Source organism: Lepeophtheirus salmonis, chromosome 6, assembly GCF_016086655.4.
Source record: "Lepeophtheirus salmonis chromosome 6, UVic_Lsal_1.4, whole genome shotgun sequence".
In the NCBI taxonomy this organism is placed as follows: Eukaryota; Metazoa; Arthropoda; class Copepoda; order Siphonostomatoida; family Caligidae; genus Lepeophtheirus; species Lepeophtheirus salmonis.
In genome coordinates this window covers 16,439,964-16,465,523 of record NC_052136.2, presented here as the reverse complement: position 1 = coordinate 16,465,523, position 25,560 = coordinate 16,439,964, and the positions used below count along the sequence as shown (strand labels likewise).

The 25,560-nt window shown below is 30.0% G+C and overlaps 1 protein-coding gene across 5 annotated transcripts in view; it reads left to right on the top strand.

Moving 5' to 3' along the window:
* LOC121119438 (uncharacterized) overlaps nt 1-25,560 on the top strand; it is a 221,082-nt gene that overhangs the window by 126,774 nt on the left and 68,748 nt on the right. Inside the window, exons 1-2 of one of the 5 annotated variants that reach the window (XM_071889109.1) lie at nt 24,652-25,020; nt 25,294-25,392. The exons of 2 other annotated variants lie outside the window; for them this stretch is intronic. In XM_071889109.1, coding sequence (XP_071745210.1) covers nt 25,347-25,392 — 46 coding nt within the window. In that variant the 5' untranslated portion in view covers nt 24,652-25,020; nt 25,294-25,346. Of the gene's footprint in view, nt 1-24,596; nt 25,393-25,560 lie in introns of those variants that run through there. 2 more of the 5 variants (XM_040714099.2, XM_071889108.1) reach the window with 2 other exon arrangements.

Sequence of the window (25,560 nt, the reverse complement as noted above, 5' to 3'; positions counted from 1 at the left end):
TCACACATTTGTATAAAAATCTTAAAGGGGGGATCATGAATAACAAGAATTATTAATATATCGATATTCATACATCATTCATATATATAATTGAAAATTTTATTTGCGAAATGAATAGATATTTAAAATAGATTCAAAGTATTTGTAATCAACCATCTTCCCTCCCCATCTGTAAGAAATTTAAAACTTTTGTGACATTAAAAAAAATGTTGCAAATTATACTTAAGATAAAAGTCACATGTTTTTATCTCTATTCTTTAACTTTTAAGTTATATAATTTATATTTTTTGATAAAAATATGTTCAATAGTTAAAAAATAAAAAACTTTTTCCATTAATATATTTTTTAAGGACATATCCTTTCTTTAATTGGCTCATTTTGGTAGGTTATAAATGTTCTTCTTCGCTACAAGAATTATTTATTCACAAAAAAAAAACATAGGAATTAATTATCTTTAAAAAAATAACTTAATTTTGCAATAATATAATACTAAAACAAACAGAATATTTAGGTTGAGTGGATAATTAAAGTTTTAAATAGCAATCAAACACTTTAGTATAATTTTTAATCTTTTCCAGATAATGTCAAATAAAATAATTAGTGCATTATGTTGAAATAACATTCATAGAGGTAGAGTTGAACAAGTTTTTGTGTTTGGTAGATACGTGAAGACTCTTCGAATTGTTTCTGTTTGGAAATGTTATTCAAATGTATTTTACAGTATGGACTCCGGATTATTTTACCACAATATGGCCAATATTTCTTATAGATGAGTTTTTACTTAAATGTAACAACTATAAGAATATGGGCTTTTTTTTATGAAATAAAAGTCATATAATGTTTGATTGTGAATACCTTCCCCCTATCTATCAAAAGATTAAATATGAGTTAAAGGGGAAGTTGGGAAAACAATTGGAACAGGAATACTTTCTCGTCCTCACATTAGTCAAAAAGAGTAAGGAACATGCAGAGATAGTACAGGTCCAATACTGCACTTGTGCAATAAAAGTTAAAGAGTATAAAGCCAATACCTCCATTTCAAACATAGCTAGAAGTTACATGGAATATTAACAGATGATTTTTTTTTTAATATTGTCTATTTTACATATTCCGTATGCAATATTTTAATTATTTCATGTACTAATATTACTAAAATATTACTGACGGCTCTTGAGGCAGAATAAATAAAATTATTATACAGCTTTATAATATAATACCCTTGACGCTTGAAACGAAAAAAATCAGTATTATCTCATTAATATTTATTTTATTCATCTAATATTAGACGAGCAAATCGGGTTGACTCAGCTACTTAGTAATACTTTTCATTAAAATGATGTGTGATTAACGTAAGCAAAAGAATATCTACATATATTTGACCACAACATAATAATAAAAATGTCACTTTAGTTTCTTATTGTATGTCATTCATATTGATTTTGAAGGTTAAACGTATTCATATAATATTTATATGTTCGTACAATTAGCTGTCATTTTATAATTATAAAGTCATTTATAATTTCAAAAACTTACTAAAGTAATGTCATCAAATTCCTGTAAAGTTTATATATATATGTAAAATATTAAAAAGTTTTTCATAGATATAAACTTTTGATATTTGTAGTATAATCTATGCATATGCAATTATAAATCTCTTGAGTTGATTAATGAAAAAAAAATCTCTTCCCGTCTCTCACTCACTTTTCCTACATTCTTAACTACACATAAGATATTATAAAATAAAAGTTTTGCAAGAAGTAACCTATGAATACCTTTAAATATGAGTGGGGAAACTGATTCCTGGAAATTTTGCCTTAAGGTATTTTCCCTCAGGATATTTCGCCTTGGTTTATAAATAAATGAAGTTATAAGGTTGTTATTTTTTATTTTTGGTTGAATTTAATGTATTGCTATTAAGTGTTTGTTTACTTTTGGAGTAATGATGGAATTATGCTCTTGAATTATTGTAAATTCAATAGTCTTTTTTTGCTATGAATAGTACATTCTATCTATTGATCATTATTTACAGATGAAAATGAAAGCTGAATTTAAAAAAATATTATTTGGCGAAAATAAATTTGTTATCGAATAGTCCTCGAAAGTAAGAACAGGTCTTGATGAAAGTCTCCTTGTGCAGATTCCAGAATTCTACCCATTTCCTAATTTTGAGTTTCAAGAGGATCTGTTGGTGATTCACTCAACTACGCCCGCACAAAGGTGTCCAAGTGCTTGAGGTCTCGGCAGTTTAGAGGCCAAAGACAAGATCCAACAAAGTCAATAAAAAATAATGACAACCAGGTAGCCGTTTTCAACAAGACATACTATCTTTTCCATGCTTAAGGAATAAATACTATGTTGAACAATACCATTTTTTTAAATGTCGCAAAACACTTCTGGCTAGACGCCAAAAGAACATCAAAACATCTGCGCATGCTCTGAAAGGTCGTTGTTAAACAACAGACACATGCTGCATATATATACATATACGTGTATACGCACGGTTGTGGTAACTCACAATTATAAGGGATAAGAAAAGTAGAAAATTGACAACTTGCAGGAAACCCCATGGGAGTAGTTGATATTTTTGGAACATTTTGCGGAAAAATCAATTAGTTTTTACTTATATGTAAATATACTAATTATCTTTTTGACATAATATCGAGTATATTAATGAAAATAACTATAAAAAGTGTTTATTTTGAGAAATTTGTATATCTTTGAGTTTAATACTATCACCTTCAACCCCGACCAAACTTAGAAGAAAGCTCTTACCAAATATACTAATTAATTACTTTTTCCTCTTCTATCTGATATTAACTAACATTATTTATATCTACTATTATTTTGATTCATAGGAGCTGGAGTGTTGTCTTATCGATAATATTAATTCATTTATCTCTTTCTGGGATTTGTTAACACAAGATTTATAATAGGAGATATTATATAGTCTAGCATATGTATTATTCACATAAATAATGTCTGATATCGCTTTTAAAGATTTTGTGTACCTATTACTGGATATAATTCTATGTATGTATGCTGTATGAATGTATTTTGTATATAACTATGCTTATTAATATGAGCTGATCCACACTTATATTTATTACCTGTATCGTGCCGTAGTTTTAGCAACTATTCTACCGGGAAATTATTTAAAAGGCACAATATACCGGACTTTTAATTTAATCATATCTATTATACAAATTTTGAGAGATTAAAGGTTATTTTTTTATGAGCAATGTTGTAGAACACTATAATTATCTGTCGATTGCTAAGAATAACATTATCCTAGTCGCAAAAATGAGTGCACAGTACGAAAAGAAGATTGGTTGAAATTGCAGCCCGGGATTCTCCAAGAATGCCATCTGGGACCAGATTGGTGCTTTGGGGAAGATGATTTATTATGTTTCCATTATCAATCCCGCGCAGAGGTTTACAAGAAAACTACACCTCGCACTTTTCACCCCCAGAATTTATCTCCCTCTTTTCACCCTAGGGAAAGTTCATCTCAAGACAAGTTCATTTCGATGAACTAACATGCTATTTATTTAATATTAAATATATATTTATAGTAAAAGTTAAAATGAGTGCGTTGTAGCGACTGTTTGAAGTACAAGAATTGATACTAGTGTGACGGTCTCAATACTACAAAGCATCTTCTTAATTTTCAAGAAGTTCAAAAACAAGCAAAAAACCTTAGATAATGATCCAGACTTTGAAATTTTTGATGATATACCTTGTCACCTTAAAGAATTTGATCTACAATAATGAAATGATTTGATACGTTATTTGGGATTAGGAAAAAAACATCAGCTCCTAGCTTCACACTTGAATCAGAAAAGATTGTTTAAGCGGAAATTGTTATCATATATATTTGAAAATTATAAATTAATTTCAGGGATACGGGGTTTTTGATGGGGATGAAAGTATGAAAACTTGTGTGTTTTGTTTTTTTGTTTGTGTTTTTTTCAAATATTTGGATAACTTAATGGGAAATTACAAAGAAACTAAGTCCAATGAGTTAGTACAAATACTAATCTTGCAAATCTTGTAAGCTTTCCTGGTAATCTTGACGATGTAACTTATGAACAGGAAGAAAGATTTCATCAAGATTGAATAGAAATGGATAAACATTATGGAGGACGATGGGATATGCATATGATTATAGACTATTGCTAGAGCATAAAAAGAGATTGTATAAAAGTTGAACATAGAATAAAATGTAATAAAAGAACATTTTTGACATAAATTATTTGATAAAAGTATATATGCATATTGAAATATCGGTACTCTTTTTATAATTATATTTTGTGCTGGTATTAGCGTATCGGATATATCATTGTGTTCATTTGATAGATTTTTCTAACCTATTAACTAAAAATATAGTTGGTAAAGAAGATTTACAGGGTGAAAAATAGAAGAAATTAAAAAAAAGTTATTTCTTATTTCACAAGTGAGGTAGATATACATAATATATATAATTATTGTATATCTACAAGGGGAAGTGAAATGTTATATTTATGAATAAATGATAAAATAGATATGTTGAAGTCGTCAATGTCATACGTTTCTTCATGACACTACAAATAATATAATAAAGTTTTTGAGTAAAAGGAAAAGCAAATTTTAACATTAAGTGTTTTTCATTTGGTTAAATTGATATTCATGAATTAAAGAACTCCGTATGCCACGAGGAACAACAGGATGAAAATTCATACCAGGCTTCATAAGAGAGCCAAGTTTTTCCTTGGGAAAAAGACTCCAGGAGTGAAACAATGAAGAGATCCATTCACGATGAGTAGATAATTTCAATATTTCAAACATAATTAGTCATTACTTAATTAAAATTTGTAAGAAGTTTGCTATTAATAACAAAGTATACCTTGATTAATTATTAAACTCGTATTGACATTCAAATATTAATTATTATTATATATTATGGGGTATCACTTCATTATCGTTCCATTGAAATAGTAAACATTATTAAGTTAATGTTCAATATTTTAAAGTCCATTTCTATAAAAAATAGGATCACTCAATAAATATAAAATCCTTGGATATGCATATTTTTTAAATAGATCTACTTTAAAATTATACATTGAATATTCTTATATAATATAAGTTATGACATACCTCATAACTATGTATTGAGAATAAGTTATAAAAGTCTAAAGAAGAGTGTCGTTTTTCATCATTTTTTAGCCTAAAATGGAAATATGTCGAGTTTAGAACAAGATAAAGAATCGATAAAAACCTTTTTATAATCATAAAAAAACCATTTTACATCAGTTTTATTCATTGTAATTCAATTATGTGTTTTCTTAATCATGAAAAATGTCTCTGAACGATAAAAGTTCCAAATTACTATAATCTCAGATATTTCTGGGACCTGTTGTGCCAGATAAAAGTTGAGATCAATTTTGGATTATGCGTACAAAGATAAATTATATTTTTGGCTTCATTACATTGGTCGAATTTTTTATCCTATGAGTGTTCCCCTGTATAATTTACAATATGTTCAACACTTAAAATATTTTTACTAATTTTCTCCATCTATGTGTTCTCTAGGTATTTCAATATTTCCAAAAAAAAATCAATTTTAAAATAGCTTTTTCCAGATTCTGAGAAGCTATTTATTAGCAAACATCATTTTTTTTTATGATGTAAACTGACAAATTCCTTTTTGAATTGAGGCATGACTAGAAAACCTCTGCGATTCACTATGTATTCTTCAATGTACAAGATATCTTTATCAAGCTTTGCTCTACGAATTGTACTACCAATTGTTCTTCAAAAACTGTCTGAGTATAGTCTTTTTTTTAGTTTTAAGTATATAACATTTAAAGTAATTATTATGCATGCGAAATAAGTAAAGTAAAAAGATAGTTTGATTATATTTTAATAAAATCAAATCTATAGATATATATTATGTGACGATTATATAGTAACCCTTTAAATTATCTCAAGAAGAAAACTTGATTTAAGTTATGCCTTTGTTTTATTGTAAGAAGGTGTGAATATAGTAATTATATAATCTGAATGCTAATGATTTTTAATGGGCTCGTTAGATATGAATTTGGAGCCATATATGAAGACATAAGGTCCCGATTACCTGTCAGAACCGTTTGATATGTCCTATTGACAGTTTTGCCATAATTCAGTCTGCTCCAGATTTTGTTTAGGAAAGGATAAGAGGCAAACACATTTCCATACTACTGAATGTGCTCATTTTCTACTCTCAAGTAGTTTTATTATTTGTGGTCTGTCAACACAAAATCAAGCTTGAATGTTGTTGTTTTTGTTTTTTGAAATTGAGGATGGATTACTTTTGTTTGCATTGACAAATTATCTTCCAAAAAATATTCTCATTAACTCTTTAAGTACGTCGTAAATTACTGATGGAGTAGCCAAAATTGATCACCTCAATTAATCAAATGAATAATTGACCGATTTGATTTGAAAGATCATATCGGGGCAAATATGAGTCTTTAAAATCAAATAAAGTTTCTTAATTATAGCTAAAATTCTTTCATAGCTTAACTCATCCAACTAATTTGAATACAGAGCCTATAATTGACTCAAATAAATTTATGAAATATTGGGTATAAGCAACATATTAGTGCTCTTATTAGTAATTTGTCCCAATTTTGAAAATTCAAACGTATTAGCGAGTAAAGAGCACTATAGTTTCTATAGTGATATACCTAGTAGATATGTAGTCTATCAAACTTGAATATATATATTTTTTTCTTTTTGATTTGGACTCAACCATTTAGACATTTTTCACATACTTACTCATCTTGGACAAATTATCTGTATAGTTCAGCCAATTTTCATATGGTATTTAACCAATATGTTGTATTTACTTGCTGAGACAGAAATTCCTTATAAGATTCCAATAGAAATTTATTATTTGTAATTGTGTTTGTGCAGACTGAGGAGTAACCGTGGAGCATTTTTCCATTGAGAGTGAAAAAGGTCGAAACAAGCTGTGTTTCAAAGAACATAAGGAAACATGCAAATTAGTCTTTTGAAAATGTGAAATGTACAAAAAACAAAATGTCGAGCCCGGATTCACATACCTAAAGAGAAAATCTTCAAAGTAGTTGGCGAACATAGTCATCTTGGAGATGCAATGAAGGTAGAGGTTGAAACCATCTACCAAAACATCAGATCAAAGGCTTTTGAAATTGTAGAATCTCCCAACATACTACTTTCAACTGATTTTGAATGATGCAGTCAAGCTGCTGCAACTAAATTACCTGATATAAAAATATCAAGAGGACAATGTGCATCATAAGACAAAGAAGCAGTCTTTTTCCAGCACTCCCACAACATCAACAGGGCATGGTATTCCTCAACGATATCACAAAATTGTCTAGTAGTGAAGATTTTTTATTTTTTGACTCAAGAAATGAAGATATGCGTATATTAACCTTTTTTACACGAAGAAATTTAAAACTACTCCCTAGAAGTGAGCACTGGTACGTTGACGGAACTTTAATGACATGTCCCACTCTTTTTTATCAATTATATACTTGTCATGTATATGCTTTACTCCCTAATAAAACTAAAGTAATTTGTAATTTTTTTTTTTTGGAAGCAATCAAGGATTTTGATCCATCTTCAATCCCTATACCACAGATTTTGAAATGTCAAGAATGAACGCTATCAAATATGTATTTCCAAACATAGAACAGAGAGGATGTTTTTTCCATTTCTCTCAATGTATTGTACGGAAGATTCAATCTACTAGATTTAAGCAGCGTCGTTACAAAAAGGATTCTACATTTGCATTAAATTTAAAAATAAAGGGAGCGGGGATCAAATTGTCGCCAAAATATTTTTCTACAAAAATCAACAAAAAATATACATTTTTTAACTTTTTTATTGAAAATTAAAACTATGAGGAGCATATAGGTATAGAGTAGCCATTCATTCGATATAATCACCGTTGGCATCAATAACAACCTCAATACGGCCTCTGAACCGGCCGCAGGCTCTTCTGACCATCTCATTGTCCATGTTGCCGAATACCTCCTTGATGGAGTCCATCAGGCTGGCGTTGGTGCTATGGAGATGTCTGTTGGTATGTCTCTCGACATAGCCCCAGACAAAATCGTCCAAAGGATTAAGGTCGGGAGAGTTAGGAGGCCACAAATCCTTGGTTACGATGTAATAAAAGTTCTCGGTTAACCACTGCATGGAGATTTTGGACACATGGCAGTGTACTGAGTCCTGTTGCCATCCCCAGGACCTGTCTCCGGCCTTCATGGACTTGGTAGGGTCATCCTCAACTATCTTCTTCACCTTGTCGACAAAGTCGGTGTCCCTAACCTTCCTATCGGCGCCCTCCTCTTTGGGTGCCCTCTTTATGGTGGCATCAAGCTCTTTGTAACAATGATATATTTTCAAATGAGGCTGAAGGCGTGATCTACTATTTGGAGGAACCTTGGATTGGAAGACAAAGTAGACGTCCTTCCATATTTTCTCACAAAATTTGGAATGTTTGTAATTCAGTCCTAGAAATTTTTTCAAAAATAAATAATAGCGTTGAAGGATGGCATAAAAAGGCTTGAGGAACAAATGTTTTAAAAGTAAACAAAGATTGACTGAAGTAAAAAATGCAGAATACGTTGATGTGCATGAATTTAATTAAGAAAGAAAAACTTATATTGTTATTTCAGACAGGTTAAGAAGGTTTTTTATCAGTTATAATAATGATTATATTATATATTATTTAAGAGAAATAAATCATAATCTAATTTATTGAATGACGAGTAGAAAAATTGACCCTTTTATGCGTTTTTTTGTTAGAATGTATTACATTCATTTCTATATTATTGTACAATAAAAATCATTAGTAATTTTATTACGTATGGATAAAATTTATTAAATATGTAACTGATGTTTTTGGTTTTACATGTGTATTATTTATTACTTAAAATCTAAAGTATATTAAAATAGCTCAAAAAAAGTTTATGTCTAATCTTTTTTTTTTTTTTACTATGACAAAATCATAATTATCTAAAGAATTTCAATATACTGTTTTAAGTCTAATCTTTAGCTAATGAATTCAGTGCTATAGATAATTAAGTCTCTCAATTGATTTTAATATTAACATTGCCCCCTTTAATTTTAGATTCAATTGAGTTGATATTTTCAAATATTTTAAACAAAATTTATCGTTAAGCTTAAAAATTTAAGTTCTTATTTCAATGAGAAACTTTTTTACTCAGGTAATGATTATATTACTGAACTATTAAGTCTTTGTATAAAAGTACAATAAAGTAATACATCATAGATGATTTTTTTCATGAAGACATATTCCAAATATTGTATTTTTGGGCAGGAATTTTCCGCGGGATGAACTTGTTTCGGGATAAACTTGTCTTAAGGTGAAAAGAGGAAGGTAAACTACTTTTGTGGGGTAAAGAGAACGAGGTTAAAGCTCTTTAGATGGAATGAAGGATGTGGTTGCAAATTCACCGTACCCTAAATGCCTCGATAAGCCTTAGTATAATTGAATGTTCGATGGGGAAGCTTCGTAAGACCAGTAGCTGTTGTGACAAGCCAAGATTTGGCCGTCCAAGGTCAGCAAGAACCTGGAGGGGCATCAAAAATGTCCGATTAGACATGTATCAGAAACATAAACAATCGATTTCCAAAATGGGCTTAGAAAATGGAATTTCACAGCTATCAATACATAGCTTGGCCTGGAATGACTTGAAGATGAAATACCACAAAGAAACTCACAGAGACTATACGAGGTAAAATAATTGAGTTGTTGGAAATTTCTACACAGAAGCTCTGCATTGTTTTTAGTGACGAAAAGAAAGGGGATATAGACTACAAATTTAACTTGTTGTCTTTCCTTGGCTTAATGAACATTCCTCAGGTAACAAGAAATAAAATTTCAAGAAAGATTTCCAATTCATAATGGTGATAGAAAGAAAGAGTTTCATTTTCAAAAAAAAAATGATAAGGTCTTATTCATGTTCAATTATATTGGAAAGAATTATTTAGAGTCAAAGGTTAAGGTTCATTCCCATCAGAATTTCTATAGGTATAAGTATCATATATTTCCGCAATGCCATCGAAAAGAGTGTCTAATACTTCCGTAAAAATACATCCGTGTTACTCTTTTCACTCTCTCTTCTCGTATACATATATTGACTCCCTACGGCAGTTATATTGAATAATTAATTTAAAAAAATTAAAACTCACAAACTTATTAAACAACTTTTATTCTTACTATAGTTTAGTTTTGTTTAATTAATTATCTCATAAAATAATACCTTTAAAGTTTATAAAGAACCTTGAATATATAGGAGTATATGATTTGTTATTAACTAAAAAAATAATATAATACTATATATATCCTTAATTGAGTAAAAAAAATAATGATGGAGAGACGTATCTCAGTGAACAAGGTGCTCAGGAGAAATTATTCTTTTGAACTCAACGTGTGTCAACAATTCCTAGGTCAGATGAGTAATTATTATACTATAATGTTTACTTATATTTCATCTGTGTAACTCCATCTGACCAATTAAAAGACCATTACAAAATATCGATGACCAAAAATGTAACATACTAAATGCATCTTTATATATTGACCTAATTTTGAAATCTATCCTTTCAAAAAAAAATAATAACAATAATAATAAGAGGTGTAGTGAGAGATAAATCATAATTAGTCGACTATTGAAGACACCATAGAAGTAATCGGACACCTGCTGTCCGCAGGCAAGATCCTGAAGCTTGCAAGAGGTTTTAAAAAGTTCTAGAAAGCCCATGAACTATTTTCATTGACGTCACAATTTGCATTATAAATCTAATTAGGTACGATGTTGACAGCATGTAGAAGTATATATTAAATAAAATGGACCAATTTTCAACAAAATACGAAAATCTCTACAAAAAATCGTTCATATATCCAAATTACATCTTCTATGCCATGAGAAAAGGGCTCGTTTATTATTTGGATGTCTCATTTCCTTGTATCTCAGTATCTGGACAAAAAATGTAGACTTTTTTAACCAAATAGTTTGAGTTCATGAAATTTTTGTTCATCATACTTAATAACATCGGTTTCTACGAAAAAATACAGAATAATTTTGGCCTTCTCCCCTCACAAGGTTGTCAACAACTATTTTATTAATTTGAGTGCTATTTATTGTTACATTTACTTCATCAATTACGAATCTGTAATTAATTTTTGTATTTGATCAGATACTGGATAATTTAAAACGTTATTTTAAGTTTGAGACAGATTTTGACAAGGAATAATTACGTAATTACACTTAGAATACTCTTATCTTATTAAAAAAAAATCCATTTATCTTTAAATTTGGGCTTATATTTATATATGGGGTCCTCCAAATGGGAGAAAATACCATGTTAAGGTAAAAAAATCCTTTTTTAAGGGATTTCATTCACAGATCAAGAAGGTTTAAGAAGTTTTTGAAACACATTAGTTTCCTTAACCCAACATTACATTGTTATTTTTATTGCACCTCAAAACCTTTCTTGCAAGAAAAAATTGAAAAATACCCATTTATAAATGTTATTTAAATTGGTCAGATAGAGTTCCACTGATTATGTATAAGTTAACATTATAGCATAATTTACTTCAACTGACATTGAATCTTCTCTTCTTTGAAGTCTATATACATTTCTTTCTCTAGAAACCACCGGGGCACGAAGCTATACACATATAATTCAAGAGAATAATTTCTTCCGAACGCTTTTCCGTTGAGCTACGTCATTCTATTTATTTATCCAATTCTTCTCATTAATAAAATCACTATTTAATCTAAAATTGGAATGATTTAAAAATATTAATGTCTAGTTTTTCCTAAAATTATATATAATTGTGTTGAAAACTCTTTTTGAAAACCATGGATGAAAGATACTTGATTTCTTCTTCTACTATGGACTATGTATTTGTTCTTATGTTTAGAACTTTTAACCATAAGGCTACATATCTTAGGGTCAAAATTATAGTTTTTCTTTTTATTCCACTTCAAAAGGATCATACAACGTCAGCCTTCTCGCAACAAGGGATTATGAGTTTAACAGAGCAAAATCAATAGGACATGTGTGTTGTTTTCTTATATTCGTTCGTAAATACATCCCCATTGAGCAGCGTCACATTGCAGAAAAATAAAACCTCCCTGAATTATAATTATGATTATGCGGCCAAAGAATACTACCTAGAGAAAGACTTTAGACGAAGTTGAGTCAACTCTTAACACAAGTCCTTTAATTCTATTACTCATTGTTATTTTAGATTGTGATTTTATTAAATGATAATTAAATAAAAAGAATTCTTGACTCAAAGTGGTTCTTCCAAAGATGAGTTGGACAACCCAAGAAGTTAATTTGATTGTTTATTAGACAATCTGTCATTTAAGACATGTACCTTCATTCGAAGATAATCGAAATGATCCTCCTCTCGAGCACTCAGGGACAATAGAAGACGATGACATATGTATAAATTATAATAATAACTAACTTACAACTTACTAATTAATCGTAAATTGGGAAGTTTTAAGAAAATTAATGTCAAGTTTTGCCTAAAATTATATATAATTGTGTTGAAAACTCTTTTTGAAAACTATGGATGAAATATACTTGATTTCTTCTGCTACTATCGACTATGTATTTGTTCTTATGTTTGGAACTTTTAACCATAAGGCTACGTATCAAATAGAGGAAATCTGTAATTGTACTGTAATTTATTCCTTGTCATTTACAGTGTAAATTTGTAATCTTCTTCCAATCAAAATTAAATTTTGTACTGACAAAACTTCCTACTTTTTAAAAGAATAATCCTCGAATTTTGTATATATGTTGGTCAAAATATATGAAGCCCTTATAATTATTTTCTTTTTAGGATAGTTTCTAAAAATTTGACGCAACACTTCTTGAAAAGGTTGAAACGAGCCTTATCTTACAACAGTTTTGAGCTTTCCTAATAAATCTTATAAATTATTTTGTAAGCATTTTCATTTGCATTCATAAAGATACATAATTTAAATTAAGTTACTGTAGAATGACGTCAATTCGAATAGTCAAATAAATATAAAATCTTATTTGTTTGTTTTCCAAAAAGTCATTTGAAGAAGGGTAATGTATTTATGTATATATATAAGAGATAGGGGGGGGGGGGTTTCTCTTCTTGGAGAAAAAAGTAATTTTTGAAAATGTCAAGTAAGAATAATGTAGTAATTTGGGATTTTGTACAAGTTATAACTTGTACAAGTAGCAAGCAAAATAAGAGAACGAAATAAAACATGCTATAAAAGAACATTTATGATTTTTTTATTAATAAACGTCATGCTGTAAGGATATACATTGTGATCTATTTATTAAATAGAAGAAAATATTTACATTATATGGAATTTCAGGGGTGTCTGCAGGGGATGGGATGGAGGGGATATATTCCTTTTCCCTCCCAAAGAAAAAAAATTATGAAATTTTTGTTTTTTACTATAATTTCTTTTGTCAGGATGAATAGTTATGAATTTTAGAAATTTTTTTCGAAAAAATTTTACATTTCAGGGGAACGTGTTTAATTATTAATTAGGTTGTCATATTTTATAAATATACACAACTATCTATTACGAGAATATATATATATATAAATAATTGTGTAATGACCAGTTGAAAAAAAATGACAAATTACAAAAAATGATCTAAAGAAAAATTCATGTAATAGCTTCTTTTAAAAATAAAATAATTATCTCTATATATTGGCGGTCATACATTTCAGCGTGATTTTTTAAGCAGGGCTCTTTTGGGCGCCATCAAAATATTCCTTATTTATGTTGACTTTCTTCCATAAATGAATACATTAATACAATATTGATAACCTAAACTTAAGTTATATCTATTTTACGTTATTTAATTTCCAACATCTAGTCAAAATATTCCGAATTTTGTTCCAATTTTAGCTAGAAAATGGCAATATAATCTGTTTGAATTTATCAAAATTGCCATTGTATTTCTAACATCGAAAGAAAAATAAACAAACGAAGTTAGATGGATCTTTCCTACGAAGCATTCGGTTATACTGGATCATCGTTTCCCTTCTTAATAATTAATATAATTATTTTTGAATATCTAGTCTTATACCTTCTGATCTTTGCTTCAACTTCATGTTTTGTTCAAGGGATCTTGTCTCCTTTAATGGATGGATCGTTTATTGTACATATATCCCTTCACATCAAGATCTTTGATAGTGACTTCTGATCTTGCGAATCATCGCCTTTATGCTCAAGAACACATTCATCTAGATCTTGCAAGGAATCATCTTATACTTCTTTAAGAACTAAGTAGTTTCATAAAATAACAGAATAATCTATTAAAAAATCCAGTTAGAAATACACACAGAATAACCATCCTACATCCATAGCTCATTGAATGAAATCATTGAGTCCATTCCTCCTTAAGTCAACTCTGATTCGTCTCTTACTCTAAGAAAACATTGACTGATAAGAGTCCTTCAGTGTCCTGAAATGCTGAAATCATTCATATCTATCACATTGACATAACTCAATTTATAAGATGGAGTTTGAGATGTGGTGTCTATAGAGCTAATTATAAAACCTGAACACTTCAAGCTCACCCTTGATTTCTTTATTACTTTTGAATCTATTTTGTCATTCGAAAACATGTGAAAGATAATTCTATTCTGTTATATTATTACATATAAATTGTTATTGGGAACTTTTAAGTGAATATGTGTTTTAAAAAATATAAGGGACTTACGCATACTTCAATTGGAATATCTGAATGTCGTTGCAATTCCCAAACTTATTAAGTCGGGAATCATTTTCTAAAAAGCTTCTCACCATATTGGAATATTACTCTTGCAAAGATCTAGGATCTCCACACTAATAAATTTATTATAGATAATAACTAAATGTTTTCCATAAGAACTAATTATAATGTGTTTTATTGAAGACAATAGTTAAAATGTAACAAAATACTACTACTATTTGATTGGACAAATAAATTAAAACATAAAATATATTCCTCAAAATTTAATTCCCTATTTATGAGTTATTCGTTATTTTAATTTTGTATCTTATGGATTCCTTCAACTTTATTTTGATAGGAAAATGATATCTAACTATTGTAATTGTAGACATACGAGTTATCAAAATTATTACTGTTATCAGTTGTAGAACTATTATATTGATCAGTGTATCAAACTGTTCCAACAATATGAATATATATACCTATGTATGCTTTAGAAAATTCTATTTCCTGAGTATCATTTAAATATTTGCAAAAATATATATCTGTAAAGAAATAATAGTCAAAATCCCAAGGCTTACTTAAGACATCATATTCAGTTATGCTAGCAAGATCATTATATTAAGGTCTATATTTATTATATTCAGCATAAATGATAAATTAAGATCTCATTATTAGTCTGTGTTTGGCATGATCATTTCATATGTATTACATAATATCTGATTATTCTAACATACTACTTATGACTCCCCTATTTGGATGACTTTTTTATGACAAAAATATACCTAGTATTAAAAAAATAATGTTTATTCCTAACTGAAGAAAAAATATTGAAAATATTTATAAATGACGAGGATGCCGTCGATCAAAATTACATTGTAACTAAAAGTAGACTACCATATTAATAAAAATTTTTGTAGAATAGTCGCGTTATACACAATTTGGTACGTCCAAGGTATTTACCTAGACTAGATGAGATCTATCCCTTCTGAATGAAGATAAAGAATATTAATGTGTCTATAGATTTAAAGATATTGTTGTTACATCAATTAAAATTTTTTGTCAAACTCATAATAGAGAATCTTAGAAAATTATATATGAAATATATTATGAATAAAAAACCAAATGATCGTAGATTTATTTGATAGCCAGTTACAATGCACGTACTCGTTAAAGAAGGAATAAATAGTAAGAATACATGTAACAATACCTTAAGCTCGATTAGTATGGAATATACATAAGTGAAGAGGTTAATATTTTATTGAAAGCAAAAATTTAGCCGAGTAAAACCCATTCTTTATTCAAACAATCGTATACTAAAATACTCCAGGACTGGTTTTTTTACATGCAAATCAAATTTGGTGATCGCCGTTCACAAAAAGTGTCCATAAATAATCCACCCAATTAAGTTTTTAATACTAATCGTTTTAAGTCAATGTAAAGGACCTGCTTCAAACATTTGTAAAATATTTTTAATTATTCTCTATAATTGACTAGAGCTAAAATGTAAACCATAGCAAGGGAGTCCGCTGGGGGGAATTTTTGTCTTGAGCAAGAAAAAATTATCGAAAAAAGGTCATCTGATCAAATTTAAGCCCACAAGAATTTTTTTATGCGGGCTTTCCCCTCCGAAATATATATATAATCCTACGGACGCCCACTGCATAAATATAATTGAATTAGTAATTTGTAACTATCTCCCGAAATTCAAAATTTCTCACAAATTTTTAATCTGCTGTAGATAATTAAAGATTTGAATTACCACCATTTCATAACCACTCAAATTGAAAGCATAGCAAAAATTCAAAGTATGAACTATGGAGTTTTTTGAAAAGCAAAAGAGGATCAAGACACTTGTACTTTGATGGATACATATATAGAATCGACAGGAAATCTATGGAAACCTGGACTTGTTGGTGTATCGAAGCAAATTAAAAAGGTCGAGTAAAGACACAATTGAGTCCACAGAATGGGGATGTGCCCATTTCTGTTTTATCGAGCCATTGTCATGTCCGAGTCCCATCAAAAGTAGAAATCAAGGAAATTGTACACTTCCATAAAAAATTCTTCTAAATCATCTTCCGAGTCCACTAGAGCAATTATTGCTAACAATGTCCAAAATTTAAGCGAAGAAGCATTTGCTTCCTTAGGAACTAATAGAAACTTGGGCCAAACTATTAGGAAGATACGGCACAATAACATGGCTCCACCATCACCGGGAGCAAGAAATGGATTTGAAATTCCATAAGAATTTCAAAAAACGAACGCTGCAGAACAATTTCTCCTGTAGGATTCAGGTGTCGATGATGAACATCGAATTATAATATTTGGCACAACAAAATTTTTCCACATTGGTTCGTGAATGGGACATTGAAAGTCTGTCCTACTATATTTTATCAACTTATATAATGTCCATGTACTTGTTATGGGGACAGTTATTCCATGTCTCTATGGATTGCTTCACAACAAGTCCCATGAGACTTTTGAAGATTTTGGAATGTACTTTTCCTTAGTTGTCATGGCCGAGTCTTCTATCCTTAAAGCATCCTCTCAGATTTTGAACAGGCAACTATAAAAGCAACACAGGATGCGTTTCCATAAACAAAATTACTTGGTTGCTTCTTTCATTTGAGGCAATTCCTTTGGAGACATATCCAAACCTCTGAACTGAGGCAAACATACATAACTAGACAAGATTTTCGATTAAAGGCAAAAAGCCTACTTTCTTTGGCTTTTTTACCTCTGGACCAGGTTCCAGGAGCCTTTCAAGAGCTGGCAGATACTTTTCCGGACGAACTGTGAGTCGTTGCAGACTATTTTGAAGAAACATACATAGGTAGGCCGTACGGTTTAGCCAGAAGAGTTTCTAGGCATCCACCAGCTCTCTGGAATATGTACGATAGAGTAGCAAAGGGATTACCAAGGACAAATAACTTTGTTGAGTCGTGGCATATGGGTTTCCAGTCCTCTTTACAGTGCCAGCATCCCTCAATCTGGAAATTAATAAATGTACTCACGCGAGAAAATGGACTTCAAGACGTAGTTCTGCAACAATTATTATCAGGTGCTAATCCTTTAAGAAAGAAAAATCTATATAGACGAATCACACTCGCACTAGAAAGATTAATTGAATTGAGGAATATATTACCATTATATTTCTTGCGCGGATTTAATTTTGAAATGAATATATAATATATACAATTTATATGTTTTTAATTTTTAAAAATAAGACTTTTGATATTACTATAATTTCATTTAGTAAATTATCTTGTGTTCTAATTTAGAAATGTAATTATAAATCTATACAATTCCACAGCAAACATTTAATCTCATTGACAATTTTTGGAATAGTTCATTTTTAAACTAAGGAAGATTAATAAGTATATTGGGGCATTTAGGCTAAATTTACAATAAGGGTGCAAGGCTCTTGATCACTTTTTTTCAGAGAACAAGTTTAAGAAGTTTGTTCTGTATTAGAATATGCTTTTGACGAGTCTGTGTATAAGTATTCTTGAGTTATAAACAAATTCAACAAGAGTCCAAAGCATTAATTTTCCGACCATATTGTATCAAGCACCAAATCCTAGAAGAGTCAGAATTAAAAATTTTTTTGTAGAGTTTAAGTATGATATACCGAAGTCAATAACCGAGATGAAAAACTGAATGATACAGTTGACTGAAGAGAACGTTAAAGGAGTTTAGTGTTGGAGGAAATAAAATAAGGCAAGTGTTAAAGAATGAAGTACAGGGTCTAATCTTTGAACATAACATCCCCTAGAGGCGGTGCACACGAAGTATATAAAATAATATAGGAGTTTATTCTAATACACTATAGATCAACTAAATTAAGGTAAGTGTTGAAGACGTCAGGGATCTTCTTAGTCTACGGAGTTGACCATCGAGTCTTTTCGCTTCTTTCATCCCTTCAATACCATACTAAACTCTTTTTTAAAGAACAAGCTTAAGAAAAGCACACTCTTTGTTTGAAATATGTTTTGACAAATCTGTGTATAATTACTCTCAAGTCATCAACAAATTCAAGAAGAGTCTTAAGTATCCATTTCCCCCAAGACATTGTATCAAACACAAAATCCATTGAAGAGTCAGAATCAATAAGTGATTATTGTAGAGTTTAAATATGATTTACCTAAGTTTAGGAGCGTTCCTAGCTTTCATCTTTTGGGGGAGTTCGCCCCAAAAATTATCAACACCTTAACACAATACTTATATAAATTGTTTTATTTTATATATGATAAAATTTTGGGGGTGCCGAAGAAACTTTTGGGGCTAGCGATGCCAATCTTTAAGTCGATGATAGACATAGTAAAAACTGAATGATATAGTTGATTGCAGAGAAAGTTAAATAAGTTTAGTAAAGGAGGAAATAATTTAAGACATGAGTTAAAGAATGAGTACTGAGCACTGAGTACTTATCAAAAATAAGAAATATTGAATGACAAAAAGTATCATGGAAGAACAGATCAATAAACACTCAATTTTCATGCAATTTCCACAACGGAGATGCCCTATTCCATACTATAGGTGGAAAATACCTTGAATTTTGATTACAATTTTAAGAAAAGTTTATGCAAGTGTGCATTCTTCTTAATCGACGGTTTCTAATCCATGCTTCTGTCACTCTATTCGTATTCATCGTTAGAGAGGACAAATCATGTTCTATGCCACTTGAGAAAATAGATCAACTGATATAAACTGAATTTCAGAGTGAGAATGATAAATGATTACACTATGTTTTGCCAATTCTCTCGCTCCTTTAGAAGCGGAGCACAAAAGTATATAAAATGATATAGGAGTTTTTTCTAATACACCATAGATCAACTGAATTCAGATAAGAGTTAAAGAAGTCATGGATCTTCTTGTTCCACGGAGTTGACCATGGAGCCTTGTTCACTTCTTTTATTCCTTCAACACCTCACAAGGAGATTTACCACCAACAATCGAGGAAGATAGATATAAAACAATAAATATTATCCAATTGATGAATTAGGGCTCTTGGTTATGAGGATATGCTAAGCTATTCTACTGAGGGTGATAAATCAGCACTTTTCAACCTGCCCAATAGTGATCGAAAGACTTTTCCTCGTCCAGGACTAATCTCTAGAACAGGATCTCCTCCGCGAAGTATCAACTTCTTATCATCTCACTTTGCACTCCATTTCTCCTATTAAGATCTTGAGGGCGAGATTTAACTTCGAACCGTCACAGCACATCATAAGAGCAAAAGCTTTCATTGGACAACGGGATTGTGAGAAATTATTATCTTGAACTTAATGTGGCAAGGGTCACACCCGGCCGTTCTTTCAGAAGGAATTATACTTTATGAACAATGTCTTAATATAAAGTTCCTAAGTCAGATGGAGTTGATGTAATACCCTAATGTTTACGCACGCTTAATGAGTACAACTCCATCTGACGGTTAAAGGATCATTAAAAAAAGTTAATTCATCAATACTTAATCATTGCAATTCGTGGCAAATAACTAAATATTTAATCTTTTAAAATTGGTGTTTACATAAATGCAATATATAACTACATAGTTTTGCAGCATGAATCACCATTAAATATATATATTTTTTTCGGTAATAAAGCTTTCGACAAAGTGATATTCTGTAATATTGGACTTATCACAAACTATCATAATACTGTTAACTAAAAACATAATACTTAATGTTCATGGATGAAATACACTTATGAGGAAGTAAGATAACAATTAACAATTATTATTATCTGTTTTAACTAAATTTAAGAATATTCTAGAAGCACTATTATGATAGTTTTTGATAGGTAAGGGTAATTGAGGAGTATTTTTTATTCATATCAGGCTCTAAAATAAAATAAATAAAGATAGACTTTTTGAGAAAGGTAAAGATTTAAGTCTTAAATATATGTGTCACTCCTATTGCGTCATCCAAATACATGAGCATTATTCTCAATTTTACTTTTAATCAATAGGAAAGAAGGATATTTTATGTAACTGGTATGAAATAAATACAGAAAATTTGGATTCAAAAAACAGCTTTTGATGATTCTATGACTATACGTTTCGAATAAAAATCCACTTGCAAAACCCGTCTTTCATTAGACTCATTTTTTGGAGGTAAAACTATATATATGATACAATCAGAGTTATGAATTCATGATGGGAAATGTGAGGGAACCAGATTATGACAAAAGCTAAATAAAGGAAGGAGAAAGTTAGCCCAAAATTGACCTTTGTGTAACCTCCCTCGAATCTTCCAACAAAGGAAAAATACTTTTTCGCCAAATTGCAAAATACTGATCTTTCATTTATGCATAAGGTTAGACATATAATCAGTGGTGGTTATAATTAGATGCCTCCTTCTAACAGATTCCTGCAGATCTTGCAAACTTATAATTGTTCCAACTACTAATGTGGACGTTAAACAGTCTGATAGTATGTCTAAAACTACCAATACTGGTGGAAGGCAAAAATTAAGGGAAGAAAATCTTTCTAAAACCTTGATTTGTCAATATCATGTAGCAAAATATATAAATAAATATAAAACAACAGTAATTACTTTAAATTATCCTTGTAAAACTGTATTTTCTTTAATTACAAATTGCTCAGTTTTGGTACTTGAAGTGCTCATTTTTCAAGATTTCAGCTTTTTTTTGTTTAGCTTATTTAGCCAAAAAAATTGCATACAAATCATAAGGATACTAATAATAATTACTTATTGTCAATAGAACCTTGAAAATATTTTTAAAAAAATGATGACCCTGTATCATATTGAAATCGAAGTTCAATGGAATGTGTATATACATTTTATTATGACAGATTCATAATCCAAGTGATGAATTAATTTGTTACTCCTCATCTGTTGAGTAATTAAATGGCCCACTCCTATCGACATTTTTACCCTCCCGCCTTTGTTTATGTATTGTGCGTTTACACGTAATCAAGACAAATATTTATTGAAAATATGTTATTATACAGCATTATTTGCATACTGTAGCCAATAAATTAACTACAAGTTACATTTGCAGGGATAATCTGTTTTTTCTAGTAATGATATTACTTTTCTCGTCCCAAAGGGTTGTTAACTTCGAAATGAGCTTTGACAAATATCCCAGCTTGTAACTTATCAGTTGATAAACTGTCATGCGCAAAGGAAGTTTTTATTTATTTATGTCTAAAATTAATTACAATATAATTGAGTAGTCACGATTAAGTTAAAACCCTTATTATGGGCATCAAGATTAATTAGTCACGGATTTTGCCATTGGCCTTACAAGAACCAGGAGGATGCCAAAAGAGGTCAAAACTATAACAAATGAGTGATTTATTACAAAATCATGTCTACAAGTAAAAAATTGTTCATAAAATTGTTGGAGACGGAGAAGAATATCAAAAAAGGCAGACGTGTAGGCGAACTTACAAATGCTTTGTACAATATTTATATGCCTCCAGAATGGATTGGGTCTTGTAAAGACCTTTGGGTATCTCAAATTCTTACTCAATCTCTTGAAGAAGAGAGAGTAAGGAATGCGTAACTTTAATTATTGGCCTTCCGAACACACTCCTTGAAATATCTTGATGGAATTGTTATGAATCTTAAATATTTATATCAACTTAAGAAACAAAAAAATCTCATCCTTGGCTTATTTGAATGGCTTTATTGAAGTTCTTAAGACGTTTTTAAAAACATTGTAGGTTCAAGATGTCTTACCTTATTGAAAATGGCTGTGTCTTGCACATGGATAATGTATATTCCCATACTGCAATAATGGCAAGAGCTGATTGGTTTCCCATGGGATAGTAACAATCGATCACCCACCATAATCACTGCATCTTGTCCCTTCTGACTTTCGACTATTCCTTTAAGTAAAAAGGAGCTTGCTGACCACTACGACTTTACATTAAATTAGATTAAAGGGCGTGCGAGACAATTACACTGTCTTTTCCTCCAAAAATATTTTAACAGGGGGTTGGAAGTTGGTAAAATCGTTGGCAACAGATTATTCAGGAAAAAGGGGAAGATATCGAAAGATGATATGTTTATATTTTTCCAATAAATTATGGAAATAGTATAGTTAAACACTCATTTTGAAGTTAACACCCATCGAGCCAATACAGAATTCACAATAAAAGTCAAACCATTTTTTATGGATTTACAGTACTAATTATTTGATTTAATTCAAGACAAAACATGTTCTATACAGTATAAGACATCTCTCTCTCCATTTCTTCTCTTTTTTTTTTATACATACTCATCGTTGGACAAGTAAATAAACAAAAAGAAAGTTTAAAATATTGCTTGAAGGCTCCATAATTAATTTTCGAATTTGTTAATATCTCATAATCTAATGAAGCACATGAAAAAAAGTGAAAGTCCAAGTAGAGTCTCAAGTTTTTCCTTACAAAGTAAAGTTCTTAAATATTCCACTTGAAATCCTCAGGAAATAAAAAGATAATTTAAATAGCATTCATTTGTGTCCAGCTACAAAAAAAAAATGGAACGACCCAAGTCAAGCCGTGAGACTTTCAATTTTACCCGTAAGTTTTCAATTAATAACTCGAGTCCATGTTGAGAAGCATGTCTTGAAGTCCATATCCCCACGTTCCACGTCTCTAAAGTATCATTCCAAAAATTAATTAATAATTGACACACAATGTTAAGCTAGAATATGATACAGTGGAATGGACCTCAGATAAGTAATATAAAGTCAAACTAATAGTTCCTTCATTCTGTAAGGTTTGAATTACATAACAAACAACTAATAAATTTCAAAGTGTAGATTTGACATGAAAAGATAATCATTCCTTGTTCATGTTTGCACTTTGTTCAAAAACAAACAAAAAAACCAAAGTAATATCCGCTTTGAAAAATAAAACACTTTAATTATATAATTGACAACTTCCTGGAATGTTAGAGGAATGTATTCACTTACATACAAACATGCATATACGTATGTAAATGGCTTTGTCAAAGGGGGGGGGGGGATCTGGAAAGCATTAATGCAATTACTTGTTTATCGAATAATTGCTTGTTATTTATGCTTTTCTATACATAGTGAAATCCAATTTATAGTAAATTATTATACTTTTATATTATTTCGTAAAAATGAAATTTATAAACAAAATTCTTTTCCTTTTCTTAATATTTCACTCTTTCCCCTATATTATATGTAAATAATACATGCAAAACTATAAAATACAACTGCTTGAATTCACGTATACACTCTCTCCATATACTTGGCTTCAAGCCGAGGTAAGGTATAATAAAAAATATCATAAGGGGTTTGACTTAAACTCTCGTAGGAAAGACTTCTTTTCCAAACGTCTTTCCCCCTCATTTTTCTAATACACTTAACAGTTGAATAGCAGTAATATTTATAAAAAAAAGGTCGGAAGTATTTTAATTATGAAATAAATTTTCTCATAGCCTCAATATGTATGTTCCCTACGCAGGCTTAAAATTCCTGACATTTCTGTAGGAAATTGACAATTGATTTTGTGTTTATCTGTCAAAAGACAATACAGAAAAGCTATGTTTTATAATCTGCCCAATGAAAAAGAAAGCTCAATACACTTCATAGTGTGTACGAGTATAACCATTATTTAATCAGCACATACCTTCATTGGTTAAACTAAAGTTGCATAATTATTACATCCCATCACCCCGTAGACATTTGGCATCGAAATTAGAGGATTTTTTTTTAAATGTCTTTGTAGCTTTAAGACAGAAAAGAGTGAGAGAAATATACAAATATATGTGCTTATGTAGAGACGGGCAGGTCTACATTCAGCAGCATCAAGCAAAATAAAGAGCGCTTAACAGTGAAATAATAATATCTATTCAAAAAATACAAATAAATGTTGTGTATTTTTTTTCTGTTTTTTGTTAGTTCAAAAGTATCTTATTTTATATAGAGATAAAAAATAATTTGTTTCTTTTTTTTGTACAAGTTAAAATATACATAGATAATATGTATTTTTTAGGATAGTTAATATATGTTAAAAAGAGCAAATGTGATTTTTCATGATTTTTGAGGGGGGGTTTCGTTTGGGTTTTTGATTATTTGTGATTCTGCAACATATTATTCACCAAAGAGAAGATTACCAAAAATAATGCAATAGTTTACTCACTTATTTTTTTACCACTCATCAACACCACAAACCACCTATACCAAAATTTAAAAAAATCATGGATAAATTTTCCAAAAACCGAACTGGTGCAAGCCGCATCAAAGCCAACGCAGCCAGAAGTAAGTTCTGGATCCCTACTCCTCACTCAAAAACAGGAACATCGAAAACCTTTCATTTACCTCCTTTGAGCAACAGCAGTCTGTTGTTACCCGTCAACCCTTATAGTCTTACATTATTATATCTAATAGTATTATTAACATCCATGAAAGAACATCAAATAAGCAGCCTTTGGGCGATGAATCCTCAAATGAGCTCCTGATGATCTCACCCACAGTCCTTCTCCTCACTTAAGTAAAACTAACTGATGTAATAAAAATCGTATATATTTTTAGTTATACCAAACACAGTGAACAAATATTTGTAATATATATATATAAATATAAACATGTTTAAACTACAACAGTACAAGACCAGCATCTACAAGAGTCCAGGTTCGTAATTAGTACCTTTTAATACATGTACTTTTTGTCCAATAACTCTTTCTTTTCTTTCTTTCTTTTTTTCAAAATATCCTGGTTTTACATCATATGTATATAAATTGATAGAATTCCCCTTTCTATAAGTGTTACAAAGTTACACATCAAAATTAATCATTTTTT